Here is a 16,178-nt window from a genome sequence, read left to right as displayed (position 1 = left end):
CTGTCGTGGAGTGGTTAATGCATGGGCCTGGAAACCAGAAATTCTTGACTTCTAGTCCCAGGTCTGACACTGACTTCTTCAGTGGCTTCAGACAAATCTATTAATCTATACCTCAGTTTCCCCATATATGAAAGAGATAAAACCACTTTATGAAGTAACTAGTATTTGAAGATTAGAGTAGAATCTTGCTAATCTCCATTTTATCTGGAGAGACAGAGCAGTGGTTCCCAACCTTTTTGGCTCGAGGGCCACAGATATCATTTTTACAACCCTGAAGGGCCACCAGTCTCCACCAGCACTTTCCCACTCCCTGTCCCCCATTGCAGCCAAATGGAAGGAGTTCAACAAGGAGGTTGCCTCCTCGCTGATGTCCCATCCCCCTGGCTGCAGCAGGGAAACCACAATTGTCCTGTAGCCCTGTGCAGTCCACCTGGGTTCCTAGGTAGTGGCTCCCTTCTGCAGCCAGGGGGACAAGAAATCAGTGCTCCCCTCCTTCTGGCTCCAGCAGGGACCCCAGCACCTAGGGACCCAGGCAGAGCGCTTTGCTTTCTGCTGGAGCTGGGGGAGGGGAGCGCTGATCTCCCATCACCTTGGCTGCAGCTGGGAAACCACATGCATCCTGTAACCCCCATAGGTCCTTAGGCAGCAACTCCCTTCTGCAGCCAGTGGGAGGGGAGCGGCGGGTTGGGAACCACTGATGTAAAGTGTCCCATATATGTAATCATTGCATTTATATGGCTAACTTCTAGCTATAGGAGTACTATCTGTATGTTTCTATTTTACATGTGTGTGTGTAATCCTAGATTTTTAAAATTAGAATAGATAAATCTATATAAACAATGCTTTATATCTGCCTTTGTGTGTATATATACACAAACCTATCTGAATTAAAAATGGGGAGTGAATGAATGCAAATCTAACTATAAATTGACTTATGTTATTAGTGGACTCATAATATTACCTATAAAATCAGTCATGTGCTATAATATAACAAAAAAAGGAGAAATCTTGAAAAGATTCTAATTAAAAATGCTCCCAAATCACACAATTATATCTGTAGATTAAGTACAGTATAGAGCTACAAACCATGCTAACAGTTTATAATTGGGCTAATAAAAACACTGTTATAAACCTGTTAAGTGTATATAGTGCTGTCTGGTGGACATAGTCACAAGCCACTGCTGTTCTTAGTTTATGGGACATTTTCCTGAGGAAGGGTTTGATGCTGTGAGGTACTGAATGCCTTCAACTCACATTCTACATTTGTGCAACACTTTCCACAAGACTGCAAGTATCTAGGTCATTTTACAGTTGTAAAAATCCCCCTTGTAACAAGAGATTTGTCATTGTCTGATTTTTTTCAGAAGGGCTGTGTACCTGCAGTTCCCTTTAATTTCAGTGGGACTCAGCATCTCTGGAGATCAGTGTTTAAAATAATTTGAATAGTGTAGCGTGACGGAATATACCTGGTTTTTAGGCCTAACTTTAAAAAAAAAAGTTAGGAAGTAAAACATATTGGGCTAGATAGCCAGCTGGTGTAAATTGGCCAATGGAGTCTTGCTAATTTACATTAGGTGAGGATCTAGCCCACTGTGTTTGCTAAACATGAACATGGTTTTTAAAAAGCCACTGTTACAATGTTTAGAAATATGCTTGAATTGATAAATCACATAGAAATTAATATATTTAATACACTGTTTTTATGTTGCCAGTACATCTGTGGTATCAATATGCTTTTCATTTCTGGGTTGAGAATGTGGAACTGACCTCTCATATTAAAATCCATAATTTTTTATAGTCATGAAAGAAGGGAGGTTAACTGTGTTATATTTGTATGGAGAATAATCTTTTTTCTTTCTTTGTTGATTTTTTAAAGATATCAGTGCTTTGGTTGAATTGCCTAAAAATTGTGTTGCAGCAGCTGTTGGCAAAGAGTTGAGTGAGTATATTACATTTCAATTTAATCTCAACAAGCCTTTATATATTCAGGATGGTTAGATTTTTTCTAATATGCAGTAGATTGCAAGGACACATGGATTGAAGTGTTTAATCAGAACTGTGTAGGAAAACAGAGTGGCATCTGCTCTAATCAGCAGCCTCCTTCCTTGTTTTTTCAGTATATATTTATCTGCTTGTTTCCCTAGTCTGGTCTGCCTTCCCGGCTGTGTTATTTCTTACTTTTTTTACTTCATATTACAGCTGGTGAATCTGGTGTTTTAAAAACGCTTCTGATTCAGCTTCTTGATAGAGAGTAACACATAACATCTTGGTCTCATTGCAAGTGAAGTAGTGAAGTGCTGTTGGAGCTGCAGTGCTGGGCAGTCACTGCTCTTTCTAAAAACCTTCTTTTGCTTGTTTTCTGCCAAGTTGTGTTTTGGCAACTCTGAACAGCACTTTTGTGGTGGGGTGAGAGTTTCTGGCTTCCTGTTTGGTTCAAAATTAGGAATCAGGAGCCATTTTATCATTTCTGATAAAGGTATTTTTTGGAACAAAAAGCTAAAAAAACCCTGTCGACAATAAGTGGTCAGATCTGGGAGGGATGGAGGGAATGGGACTGATGTGGCTGGACCAAAGACGACTGGTATGTTCACAAAAGCAAGCTAGGAAATAAATTAAAGGGTGTATATTTTTATTAAGCTGCTTAACTTTTTTCCAGTTTAAAATTACTTTAGTGGCTTAATGATGCATCTAGTCTTTTTTCTTTTATACCTTATATTTGCTTTCAGTCCTTTTAAAATTTCAGCCTGACAATGTCTTATTACCTAACTAGTACCATATCCATTATTGTGCAGATACATTTTGGTTCCTATATGGCTTAGTAAATGGCATACATTTTCCAGTTCATTCAAGTTTATGATCTTGAATCATGGTCTTTTGATTAAATTGTTTTATACCCAAATTCCCATTTGTTCTTAGAGAGGGAAACAAGATAGTGTGCATTGACTGTAGCAGCTCTACACATTTTGGTCGCTTACACCCCTGGAGCCTAATTCTAATGCAGGAGTCAAATTTCTCCTGAACTTTTCCCTGGAACTCATTATCTGAACTTCCACCTCTCCCCACCCCCCAATTCAGACTCTTTACCCTTGTTAGGCCTCTCTAGAATCTGCTTGTCATAAAACCATGCATGCAAGGTGTCAGCCAGGGAATATTATCTAGGGGACATAGCTGAACATTCTCAGAGTTCACTGGTATTCAGTCTAAGTGGGACATCTCACAAAGTAGACAACCCTGTAATCCTGCTGTTAGTTATCTATGAGGAGTCTTTTAAAAGTATCAAGGCACATGGCATCTTCCAAATGTGTTCAGAGGTAAGAATCTGAAAAGAACTCCAATTGGCAGGAGACCAGGTACAATATTAAATAAATACCACCGAAGTCTCATGACTCCTGCTAAGCAGGTAAAAAGTATATAGCTGGAGCACAGTAACCTATAGTACTTTGAAAAAAAGAAAGCAGGGGCAGATTAAAAATAATCTCATGTTTAGTGAGGAGACCACAGTGTAAAATTTACATCTGAACTTCCCAAAGTTCACTTTCAGTCCCCTTGGTAAGAAATAAAAGGAATTAGGGGACTGATTAAAATGAGATCTTCATTACCTTGATGCTTTACTGTGGGAAGCACCTGGAAAACTCAGTCACTATGATTCCGAGAGGTAGTGTTTTCTTTCTGAATACTTTAGTTCAGCCAGATACTGCAGCCAGTTCCTTAAGCCTTCACATCTCAGAATACTTTTCAGAGGCGTCCAGTTGTATTCACGCCCATTCACTGTATTTGTAAGCAGATTGGTGTTCTTTGCATTTGCTATGGATTCCAAAATTTATGTTTTTCAGAATAAAAGATTAGAAACCAAGTGGTGGTCTGGTTTTTCAGTAGTTTAAATTGAATGTGTGGTTCTAAGCAGCTGCACTCTTGTTATAGACACTTCTAAAAGACTTAAGAATATTTTTCAGATTTTTTTTTTAAGTTTTAAAATTTTGTAGCTTTTGGGTGGGAAAACTCAGATTGTCTTAAACTGTATAGTACATACTGCATTGCATCATCTAAAGCATACTTTAGGCATGCTTAATTCATAATTGTGTTCCTTATTTAAACAGAGAGCTGCAATTTACATGATATAAATAACATTTATTTAGAAAATTTGTCCATCTATCTTTTAAGTAATTTTTAGGTTGGTAGTTTCCACAGAGGGATCTGAAGGTTGGGATGTCCTTCAAATAAAACGCCTGATTGACCATCAAGATAACATCCTCTCGCTGGTCAGTGTCAATGGTAAGATTGATGCTTTATTGGTTAGAATCGGTAGTTAGTGGAATATTTTCAGCTCTGAATTTTATTTTGCTTGTGGCCAAACACATAACTGGAACAAAACTTTCTAACCACTAGAGGAACTCTCATATGGAGTTATGAGGATAGTCAAATTTAAAAATCTATATGTAATGATATTTCTGAAATGCTTTAAATCAAAGAACTTCACTAACACTAACTGATCCTCACAACATCCCTGTTAAGTAAGTATTATCCTTATTGTCTGGATGGGGAAGCTAAGCTAGATTGGCTCCTCTGTGCCTCAGATAAAGTCACAACCTATGTCAGTGACAGGAATAGAATTCCTGTGTGGTTTTTGTACTGCCTTGGTTGCTGTATTGGAAGTTTAAGAACACCATTCATTCTATCGTTCCCTTCCATGGCCGCCTACAATTGCTTAACATAGATTACTATGGTAGGTCATCATAGATAAGGCTGCTGGAAGAAATTGCAAAATTTTAAGGAAAATGTTATGTTGCTTTAAAAAAACCACAAGTTTGCAACACATCATGGTCACTCAAATAGCTTATAAAAATCAATTTGTGATTTTAGTGTTGCTTTAAATGGATTTAAGGTTCAATACTAATGCAAAACCATCTGAACAAATGAACAGCTCTGGAGTCTGAGCCAGTTTCATTCCTGCACCAGTACAGAGACCAAGATCAGTTAATGTGTGCCTTCCCTGATCAGAGGATGCAGGAGCTGATGTTGCCCTAACTTCTGCCCTGCCTCTATTTTGGGCCTGTTACACCCTCTCCTGCTTCTCCCCTCCCTTCTTTGGCCTTTCCCCACAACTCTGCCTGTGCCCAGTATTCCTGTGGATTTGGCATTGAGGCTTCTTGCGTCAGGGTTATAGCACAAAGGAGCCCTGGTGCAATGTTGTGAAAAACTGGGAAGATGAAAGTTTAAATTATAGAATAGCAAGATCTGTGGGATTTTTGTTCCCACAGTTTTCCATTGGTTCCGATCCCAGCAACTAAACAATGCTGGGTTTAAAAAGGCAACCCCCTAACTGCTCTAAGTGCTGCTGCAGGAAGTTCCTCATCAGTGCGATGTTATGATCATGGCAGACAATTCAGCTCCACCTTCTGAAACCACTCTTTGTCAGAGCAATGGCATCAGGAAACAGATTCAACTACAAATGGGGAACCCAGGTGCTATGACCTGCCCCTTCGTGGGCGCATACATTGTTCAATGCTAATGTCTCTGGGTCACTAGTATAGCCTTTTTTCCTCCTGTAATCTTCCTCTCAGGACACTTACTTGTATATATTGGGCAATCCCAGCTGCTTTCCCTAATTCTATTTTGAGGGCTCTGCAGATCTCTTCAGAACCCACTGACTGACTATGCCTCCCACTTCTGGGTTTGAAAAACCATTCAACTTCTTATTCAACCAGACTAAACATAACAGTTGCTTTTGATAACTTTTCTGTCTCTTACCCCAGGAGGGAAAGCCTAATCTTATAAGAGCCCGGCAATGCTTCCCTTCCTGATCACAGTCTAGCTGTCCGGCCCTCTCTGCTCAGAAGCCTACCAGCAACCCTTCAAACTCAACCCCCACATAGGTCCAAATGAGCAGTCTGGGTGGAGCTTCCATCCTGGAATCTAAGCCACTGTGTCCTTGTATCCAACAGCATATGATCTTGTTGGTCTTTGTCCCACAACATACCCGATTATACAATTGTGCTTAATAATGCCTATCCTACAACATCACCTATCTTACATTCCAGGTTAACATAGTCCCTTCTCCACACCAAAAAAATAACTTGTATATTCTGTCAGAGAGATGATGATCCAGTGAATCACAAATAAAGTGTCCATGGAGGATAAAGACAAAATCCCTCAGTGTTTGCACATGATTCTGCTGGTGGTGCCTCTCTTTGTCATAGCACGCATCACAGACATTTAAATGCTTTCTGTTCTGATTAGTTTTGCAAGACATTTAAATTTTATATCAATAAAAAGAAATCAGATTAATAACATATTTGAAAGGATAGAGGATTTTACCTAACCAAATACATACTATAAGCTTTAATCACTTTAATTTAGAAACAGGTTTTATCTAGCACCCTTTTTGTTGATTTTGTAGAGCTGCTTCCTAGTTTGAAATGTTTTTATAATATGTAGCTTTGTGTTTTTGCCTAGATTTGACTTTTGTGACTGGTTCTCATGCGGGTGAGCTGATAGTCTGGGATGCGCTGGATTGGACAAGTCAAGTATGTGAGTGCAACTTGTGGGACCCCTCTCTCCACACAGTCACACAACAAGCAATTAAATTATCACAAAAACAACATGAAGTTTCAATTCAGCATTTAACATCTGATGAGGAGGTAAAAACTTTTAAACAAAATAAACCAAACATAAAAACAAACAAAACAAAGGTTACTTTATAATAGAAAGCAGAGTGCTTTAAGTTAACATTGCCAGTTTACTCTAGTAAGCAATAAGTGTTGTTTGTTTAAAGTTTACTGCGATATCTGAAGAACTGGATATTATTATTTATTAATGCAGTCAATAGTATTAATTTAAAGTTTTGCTCATTGGACTAACTCAAGGTTACAGCAGTTACTCAATGCTATTTACAAGTAGTTCAGTATAGAAAGTCCATAGACACTCAATCTGAGAAGTAGCAGACAGCAACAATGAATAATTACAATATAATTAGTTTTAAATTGGCTGATTTAATAAATGTTTAAATTTTGTCTTAATAACCAAACGAGGTCGGTGCCTGTTTCAGTGAAATGACGTTATTCCAACTGTTTGGAGCAGCAACTCAAGATTTGCCTCTCAGACTGTTTTAACTTAGGCACTTTAAAATAAACTGAATTAAACAAAGGGCATATTTACAGTCTGTGCCAAACGATGAACACGTCTACACACAATAGTAAACAAATATTCCTGCCTTTGTTCCAAGAGACTTGGCCAATGTATTTGATTGAAAAGGTTGCAAAGATGGGTCCAGAACTGCAGAGCTTATAATGTTTCAGTGATAACCGAATGGGTGCACGTTCTTTGAAAGATATGCAGCCCAAGACATGATTATTATCTTGTAGACAATAAGCATCCTCAAGTTATTGTTCATTTTTAGTACATGTTTAGTTAAATCATCAAGTGTTAAGTGAAAGGAGAAACCAACCTACCAATTCCCCAGATGGGCTTGTAAACTGCTGAAATGGAAATTGTTTAAAAAAATTGTTCTAAAAAAACCCCAAAAAAACCAAAACAAAAAACCCCCAAACAACCAACTGTTGGCTCTCCCCCCTGTATCCTCTTTCTTTCATCTCCTCCCCTCCCTTCTGTTTGGCAGGACTCACCTCAGAATAATGACAATATATTTGAATTTCAAAATAAAATTGGGAAAGAGGGGCTGAGATTTACCCAATGTAAATCCAAAGATCTTGTGCAAATGAGAACCTTGCTGGCCTGTAAGCAGGAGGAAATGGATGAGAGGAAGGATCAGAGCTATTCCTCATTGAAATCAATTGCACAGTTCACATTGACTCCAAAAAGAGGAGGATATGGCCTGAAGAAAATAGTCAAGAGTTTTTTAAAACTTTAAACAAAATTATTTCCCAGTTACGCATCCTAATGTTCTTGGTTTTTAAAATTTTCTTTCATGTTAATTTTGCATCTTTTTCTGCTGTATTTGGATTCACTGAGGAAGCAGCTCTGTATGGGCAACTGTGTTTCCATGTATGGGACTCAGAGAGACTATAGTACTTTGTGAGAATGTGCTGTCTTATGAGGTATAATAGTGGGAAAACATAAGAGGAGCTCAAAACTCATCAGCTGGAAGAGAGGGAGATAAAACAGGTAGCTGCAAAATGTCCACTTCAGGGCTGGAACTGCCTGGTTCTGGCAAATTTAAAAGGCCAGCCCCAGAAAGGTATTCTGGGAAAAAGTTCCCAGACAGATCTGTATAGTCACAGTATATTTACTGAGAAAAACTGCAAAGTGATTATGTAGAATACTGCACTCTGGCTAATAATGGCTGCCATCCAAGTGGAATATAGTGACTATGCCATCCAGACATAGTTACATAACAAGGGGAACTGTACAGTTATGTTTTAGTAATTGCACAGCATCCCTACACGGTGCAGTCTCTGCAATACCATGGAAGCGCTTTGGAGCAGGGACCATCTTTCATTATAAGAGCATACAGTGACCAGCTCATTGGGGCCCAACTCCCATATTGGGACCACTTGATGCTGCCATGACATAAATAAAGAATAATAGTGATAAAAGAATCATTTAAATAAACTGGCCCGGGCCCTATGGTTCGGGTAAAAGGGTATAAAGATACATCAGAACACACTGTTTTCCTGCAAACTCATTCTGAGGAAACAGAAGTTTGTCAGATCATTTGTGACAAAGCCGGCTGTGAACTTAAGCCTGTATCAGTCATATCTTGTGTGTGACACATGACTCCAGAGCTGTTGCAAGTGTCTGTAATTTACACAAATTGGCCCTATGTGCAAGCTCTTCGAGATTTTAGAACTTACACAGAGAAAGAAGACACTCTGAGTATCTTTAAACTAGAATTGGGGTAGGTAGGCGTGACAGGTTGCTCTACTCACTGCTGCATGGAGCTCCTCCTGATGGTTTTGGGGATTCGCTCGGTCATGCGGACACACCCTGTCAGTTTCTCCTCTGCAGCCCCTCTCTCGCTTTCAGGAGCATCCTCTTCATGTCTCAGCCCTCCAGCCCAGTCATTATAGTGATTTCCCATTCCAGGGGGAACGTAGCAAGGTTCCTGCTCTCCAGTAGTCTCAGGCAGTCTTCTGCTTCACTCCCTCACAGTGCTACTCCCTCAGTGGCTGGCAGACGAACCCAGGCCCATTCTCTACTTGGGGTTCCGGCTCAGGGACCCCTCTATACAGCAGCCAAAGTCTGTTCCCTGCACCTGAAGCACTTCCATATCTTCTACCTTCCTCATTCCTCTGGGTTTGCCAGTCTCCTTCCTCCCAGGGAGTATATTCTAGGCAATTCATTGCTGTAGTCCCCCCCCCATTCTCCCAGGGAGTGACTATAGACTTCTCCCAGCAGCCCCCTCTGCTTCAAATTTCCAGTCTTTTGTAGAAGACCCGCCTGCCCCTCACAGGTGAGCTTCACTCTAATTAGCTGCATCCTGCCTAAAGCGCCCCTGTTTGCAGCCTAATTAGCTGATTGGGCCTACTTTCAGCTCTTGCAGGGCCAGTGTGGGGAGTACACCCCATCACAGTAGGTTAAAATGTTTTTTAATAGAAATATTCCACAAAAGAAAGAGTTGCTGCACTTTGTGAATTTTTATATCACTGCAGCCAACTTGGATTTCAACATACAGAGGAATTTAAGTATAATTACAAGTACATTTTTGTGGCAATGATATGTAAGATCTCCTATCCATTGAGCATTCTTCCTCTCTCATCTGGGAAGTGTCAAAGCTTTCCCAATCATTTGATATTTTTATACTTTAGAAGGCAGTGCATTAATGCAGGTTAAAAGGACAGGTTGAGCCTGGTAGCAGTGGCTTTATGATGTCATAGTACCACTGGAAATCTATTACCAAGTAATAATTTTATGTCTGTTTCTGTAAGATGTTCTATTGAATTTTCTTTCCAGTGTGTGTTTGCTGCTGTTGGGAAGGGCATATATGTCTATAACCTTCAAATGAAGCGTGTGATTGCCTACCAGAGAACTGCTCATGACTCCACAGTATTGCACATTGCAAAACTTCCAAACAGGTACAAGTCATGGTAAATTTTTTAATGCAGTAAAGAAATGCAAGGCTTAGAAGGGTAGCGAGGGACAATCTACAGAGTTACATTTAACTTCTCAAGGCAGCACAGAGAACCTGATCTTTGGCTTGATCTGCCCTTAAGAAATAGAGAGCATTGTTTTAAGTTTTGAAAATGCTCAGTACACACAGCTTCCAAATTAAATACCTTTTGCTTTTTAAAATTCAAATTTAGCAAAATAATTAGTCTACATTATGGAAATATCATATTTTCACATTTGGTTTTAATAGAGCAAAACAAAGCCACATGCCAAACGCATTTAAACATTTCTGTTGCTCAAAACCAGCCTAATAAATTTAATGAACAAATATTGAAAAGAAAATAATCACTCCCAGTTTTTGTCATTTAGTGCCAAGTTTCTAGCAGGTGCTTAATTTTTACAGCCGAGTTACAAATCCATCAAAATAGAGCTAAGACAAGACAGTTGGTCGTCATAGATGTCTATATCTAATAGCTATGTTGCCATTCTCAGTTACTGTTTTATATAGATGTCTATCAGAAGGTAAAATAAAGCCCTGGCCCTGCAAACATTTGCACTGTGTTTAATTTTAAGCAAGTGAGTAGACTCACTATATTGGACTACTTGCATGCTTAAAGCTGTTAAGACTACACACATGCATTAGTCTTTCAGATTAAGACTTATATTTGTTTTTATAGAACAATAAGCATTAGATGGGATTGCAAATTTGCATAGTTTTATACTAATTTTCCTGAGTTCACTATAATTTGTCCCATTGCAAAAGATCTTTCAGCATCATGTTAAACAATAATTCTTAAGAGTTACCGGTAATAAAATTGGATAGAATCTTGGGGGATTTATTGTTCCTCTAGTGAAATTTTACAAGTAGGTTTGTGCTAATATATATCCCTACTGATTCTGTTTCAATACAATTCTTCATTTGGTTTGATAGGCAGTTGATATCATGTTCAGAAGATGGCAGCGCTCGCATTTGGGAGCTACGAGAAAAGCAGCAGTTTCCAGCTGAGCCTGTTCCAGCAGGTTTGTCTGTAGCTACAGAAAGAATTGGTTATATATGAGTGGAAGCTCCTGAGCATAGCTTAAAAAAAATGAAACTATGACGTGCTTTCAGTTGAAGCAGTTTTCACCAAAAATTTTGTTTTTCCTTTATTCTTTCTCCCCCTGAATGTATAAGCAAAGACATCTAGACTTTCATTCAGCTGGTAAAAATAGCCTCACCTACAGAGTTCCTCCACTGAGCTCTGCCCAAGTAGACCCCTGTACAGTGAGGAGCCCCGTTGAAGTCACTGGGGTATGATGTGGTTGTAGAGATATACCATACAACGCTCTCCTTCTAGCTTTTGTTCTCCCCTAGGTCTTTGCTGGAACTGAGTGAGTAATTCATAGGGATGATTTCCATGATATACTTAAGCCTGTTCTTTGTTCATTGAATACTCACCAGCAGATCACAATTTCCTCAGAGAGTCATTCTAACTAGTTTCAATTTTTGCAAACTTTTTTACTCTTTGCATTGGTTATAAACAGTTCACTGTGAATATTCTGTTCTCTGTATTCAAAATCTGAGCTGCATTGATTAGTTGTGATTGACCACATGATGTAATACTGCTTATAATCTCAGCTAGCAGGTGCATCATTTTTATAATCAAGAGCAGGTGAAGAAGCCACTTGCTACATGGGGTTACACAATAGGAGGGTGGATGGAATTGCTGTTATATGGCTCTATTCTTTTCTCTCTGAGCAATCCCAGAGAGTAACTGTTCACTTATCCTGTCGTCTCTCTCATACAAGCTTCCAGTTTGTCATTCTTCTTGTTTTGTGTTCGTTAGATTGAGCGTAGGGTTAGTAAGAAAGTGTGGGTTGTGTCATCTTCGGTCTATAGATGGATGACACTCCATCTTTTCAACTCTTGTCAATAGTTACACAATTTACCCAATGTCTTTTGGAGACTGGGCTAGGGCATAGATGAGTACTGGCCTGCAGAGAATCAACCTGGATAAAAGAGAGTGCATATAGGATGTAGGAAAAACAACCAGTCGCAGCAGGGCTAGAGATTATATATCCATGTTGGGAGTTAAGGAATTACCTGTCCCTTGTTGCTAAAGTTTGTAACCTAGGGAAGTTGAATTTGCAGGTGCTCCTGGATATCTGGACGTAGCAACTGGTGAGAGAAGTCCTGGAAGAGCAGTTGGCAAGAGCATTTTTGTCTTCAAGTCCCTTTGGGCGATAGTTTTCTGTAGGAAGGAAAATATATAGGTGGACAATGCAAGAACAAAAACTTGGGCTTGTGAGCTATTGAAAAACATATGAATGTGTTTGTGCAAGCCACTGAGGGGAGAGATCAGTGCCTTATTCCTCTCTTTCCAGTCAATTTAAGGACAACTGATCAATTTAGGCAGTACAATATAGAGGTAAACCTCAGTACTGCACTATACACCTTTGGGCAACTTCTCTCTGTGCTAAACCTTCTTCACTGTCTCAGCCCATTTACAATCCAGGTGTGTAATTTAATTTGTCTGTCTACTAAGGGGAACACAGTATCTAAAAGTTTCAGTTATCCACTGATTTAAGAAGTGTGTAGTCTTAATGCAGAAATATTTTGTTACACAATATCTATTGTCTTTTTTTTTATTATTCAAATTGTAATCATGTCACAATTGTTTGAGTTAAGTGACAATACCCCATAATCTTTCTAAGTAAGTATAGTGTTTAATTAGTCAAATATTAATACAAGCCTTTGCTAAAATGGAAAGAATGATTTTCTCCTTTATATGTGTCCCAGGGTTTCTCAACATGTGGGGATTTGGAAGGGCTAACAAGCAAGCAAGCCAAACTGCTAAAAAGATGCAAGAAAGCACTACATCATATTCCTTGGAGCTTATTGGCGATTTGATTGGGCATTCGTCAGCAGTGCAGGTATGTTGACTTTTGTACGAGAAGCAAAATGTGAATCTTATTTAATGCTGTAATTATGGTAATGTTTCTTCTTAAACATCTGTAATTTATGACTGATGGCTCAGGAGACTGGGAATCGGATCACCATGCTGCAAAGCTGCATGAGGCTTGTGCTTTGGCCTTGCTCAGTTCACAGCAGATTTCTCAAAAAAGAGAAACTGAATCCATCGCAAAGATGTTTGGTGCAAAATAATACCTAGATTTATTGTGCAATACACTTAGTGCAATGTGATAGACAAATCACATCCACTGGTGCAAAATCCAGATTAGAATTAGAACAATTACAGCTCCAGGAAGAGAAGTGTAGAAATAAAAGCCATAGAAAATATCACCTTCCGCATTATCATGTTTCTTAAACAACCTTTCCTTAAGTTCTCAGAAGATCTCAGAAACTGGAGTTGGGAACCCAGATATGCAGGTCCCCAGGCTGCAACTCTCAGTCTGCTACCCGAAAAAGTAGTTGTAATAAATAAAACCTTTTAAGCAGCCTTCTGTCCTGTAAGGTTTATGGAAATCTTTTCTGCATTTACAGAAATGTTTAATTTTATGTTTCTTTTGGCTATTGACTGAAAGCAATGTTAAATGTCCCTCACATACACAGGGCGATGTCTTGTATCTGCCTTTTTAAATCAGGCTGCTCCAGGCTGCTATCTGCTCAGAAAAATGTTAGTGTCTTCATGGTTCTCCAATCTGGGGGATACCAACAAGGGTATCTATTTCTTGTTCTAGAATTTCAGCATAAGAAAGAAACATTATTTATCTGGGCAGGAAAGAGTTGGTGGAGGAGATAGAACACCTAGCTAAAAGGTCTATTCCATCCCACATATATCATCAGCACCGATTTCATATAAAACAATTTAAAATATATATCTGTCAGCACTAGGGGTGGGGAATTTCCTGCTAGTTGATGGCATGGACCTTTCTATTACAAGGAAAGAAAGTCTTTCCCCAATATATTTACAAATAGGAAAGAAGGTAGAGGATAGGTAAGGTTAGGAAGGGACAGTCTTGTGTGGAAGACAGTTCTTTTTTGAGTCACTATTACACTATAGCTGAGAAGGTCTAGTGCAACCATGCTTAATAACTGCAATTATGTTATGTTATTAATCCGTTGATTCTGGGAGTGAGATGCAAATCCAGGAGCTGCTTTCCCACTTGGATCTTTGTAACAAAACAAAGCCAAGTATAAAATGTATCCCTATGCACTAAAAAGTATGTTTCCACAATTCTATTTGATTTTCATGTAAAAATTCATATTTGCTTGAAAACTCCAGCCACATCCAATTCACAGCAAGCCACAGCCATTTCCTGCAGAGACGGCATCTGAATCAATGTCTGAAAAATCCCTGTGCCACCATGCAACTGTTTGTTCTTCAACAGACTTTATAATATTTGGGCAATATGCAGATTGCTGGATCTGTCTATTGCAGTATTTTGCATGGGGAAAATTCCAGTGTTTAGTTCCAAGCAGACTGAAGCTGTTTAAGATGGAAAACTAGCCTGCATGATGAAAGTTGCCAGTGGAATATGATGTCCAAAGCTGTGGGTTTGAAATACTTCTGTCTGGGAGAGTCCCCATTGCTGGTAACTGCTTGCTATGGCAGTTCATGGAGGAGGCAGGCTGCGATAGGGTCCTTTGGTTGAATGTGTCCACAGCACAGAATCTTCCTAATCAGTTGAGAGATCAGGATTATTGCAAATGTAAGATGGCCGTACCGACACATTCCTTTGACTGCTGCACTGAATTGTTTTCGTATTTTGACAGTGTGACATCTGCTGCTTTGCCATTCCTGGTTCCTTTTACTGTTTGTTGCTTCTTGACTGTTGGCAGATTGTTGATAGTCTACGAAGAGATGTCTTCAGGGGCTTTCCTTTCTTCATGCTGTGTACATGCCAGTAGCACCATTTGTCAGTCCTAATTATCTTGTAAACTCCCTATTCTGCCTTTCTTTAGTAGTTCTGCCTGGGCCATTTTCTTGTCAGTCTGTGCTTGCCTTGGTGAGGCACACTTTGCTGCCTGAAGAAGTTGCCATCTTCTGTGTAGGGCCCCCTGGCCCATTGACATAAGTCCTTGTGTGATGGAGGAGACAGTGTTGCTTCATAGTTAGAGCACTGGACTGGCTGTCAGGAGACCTGGGTTCTTTTCCTTGTTCTGTCAATGTCCTGCTGGGTGACCTTGGGCAAGTCACTTCATTTCTGTGCTCAGTTTCCCCATCTGTAACATGGGGACGATCTTTCTGAAAGTGCTTTGAAATTTACTGATAAAAAGTGAGAACCAGAAATGATTATTGTGGCACAGCTTGTTTTTTCTGCTATCTCTGCCTCACATTTTAGTATCAAACAGCTTACATGTGGTATGGAATACTTTGTATGAAATCTCACATACATGGAAAACATTATTCTGCATTTAAACAGAAATATTGTGGGATTCCTAATGATCTGTCGTTCGCAAAGCTGAAAATAATTTGTCTAAATCTACATGTGCAGCATGATCATGTTAATGGTTTTCGTTGCAGATGTTCCTGTACTTTAGTGAACTTGGACTGGTGACATGCTCTGCTGACCACCTCATTATTTTGTGGAAAGATGGAGAGAAAGAGTCTAGACTGCGCAGTTTAACATTATTTCAGAAATTAGAGCAAAATGATGATTTGCAGCTTAGATCCTAACTTGGCTGAATAAGGGGTAAATGTGCATGAGCTGTTTATATAAGGTATGTGTGTAAAAGAAATTGAGCTATTTGAAAAGTTTAAATATTGAAAATAACATTGTGTGTTATGGCTTACCTTTTAAATGCCATACATAAAGGTGGTATCTTTTCCCTTTCTTTGAATTATTAGTTGCTCTTACTCTATACAGCCAAAGGAGAATTTTGCATGTTTGAAACGGGCCTGCTGCTTCAGCAGAAGTGCCACTGTTGTTCTTTAAACCAGTGAAAGTAATTGTATTAATTATAATTGAGTCTCTTAGCATCCATAACTTTCTTTTAAAGAAATAACCTGGATGGAGATCAGAATTAGAGGGGCTAAAATTCTTCGTTGAATCATAACTGGAACAGTTTGGTGTCATTGGGATTTTCACTTCTTTCTAACGCAGTCAACCGCAAATGGAGGCTGAGGAAGAATAATTTGAGGTGTCTTCATTTATATAAGTTCTTATTT

At 39.2% G+C, this 16,178-nt stretch overlaps 1 protein-coding gene across 2 annotated transcripts in view; it reads left to right on the top strand.

Moving 5' to 3' along the window:
• Positions 1-15,836, top strand: part of WDR41 (WD repeat domain 41) — a 33,178-nt gene extending 17,342 nt beyond the window's left edge. Inside the window, exons 7-13 of one of the 2 annotated variants that reach the window (XM_067569179.1) lie at positions 1,877-1,939; positions 4,180-4,272; positions 6,454-6,638; positions 9,910-10,031; positions 10,997-11,085; positions 12,845-12,978; positions 15,534-15,836. In XM_067569179.1, coding sequence (XP_067425280.1) covers positions 1,877-1,939; positions 4,180-4,272; positions 6,454-6,638; positions 9,910-10,031; positions 10,997-11,085; positions 12,845-12,978; positions 15,534-15,686 — 839 coding nt within the window. In that variant the 3' untranslated portion in view covers positions 15,687-15,836. Of the gene's footprint in view, positions 1-1,876; positions 1,940-4,161; positions 4,273-6,453; positions 6,639-9,909; positions 10,032-10,996; positions 11,086-12,844; positions 12,979-15,533 lie in introns of both variants that reach the window. The other variant, XM_067569178.1, reaches the window with a different exon arrangement.
• The last annotated feature ends 342 nt before the right edge of the window (positions 15,837-16,178 follow it).

This window comes from Emydura macquarii, unplaced genomic scaffold, assembly GCF_026122565.2.
Source record: "Emydura macquarii macquarii isolate MOO-44397 ecotype Brisbane River unplaced genomic scaffold, CSIRO-AGI_Emac_v2 contig_2897, whole genome shotgun sequence".
NCBI lineage: Eukaryota > Metazoa > Chordata > Testudines > Chelidae > Emydura > Emydura macquarii.
Note: the sequence above shows the minus strand (reverse complement) of the source record. Positions and strands in the feature narration are given on the sequence as shown.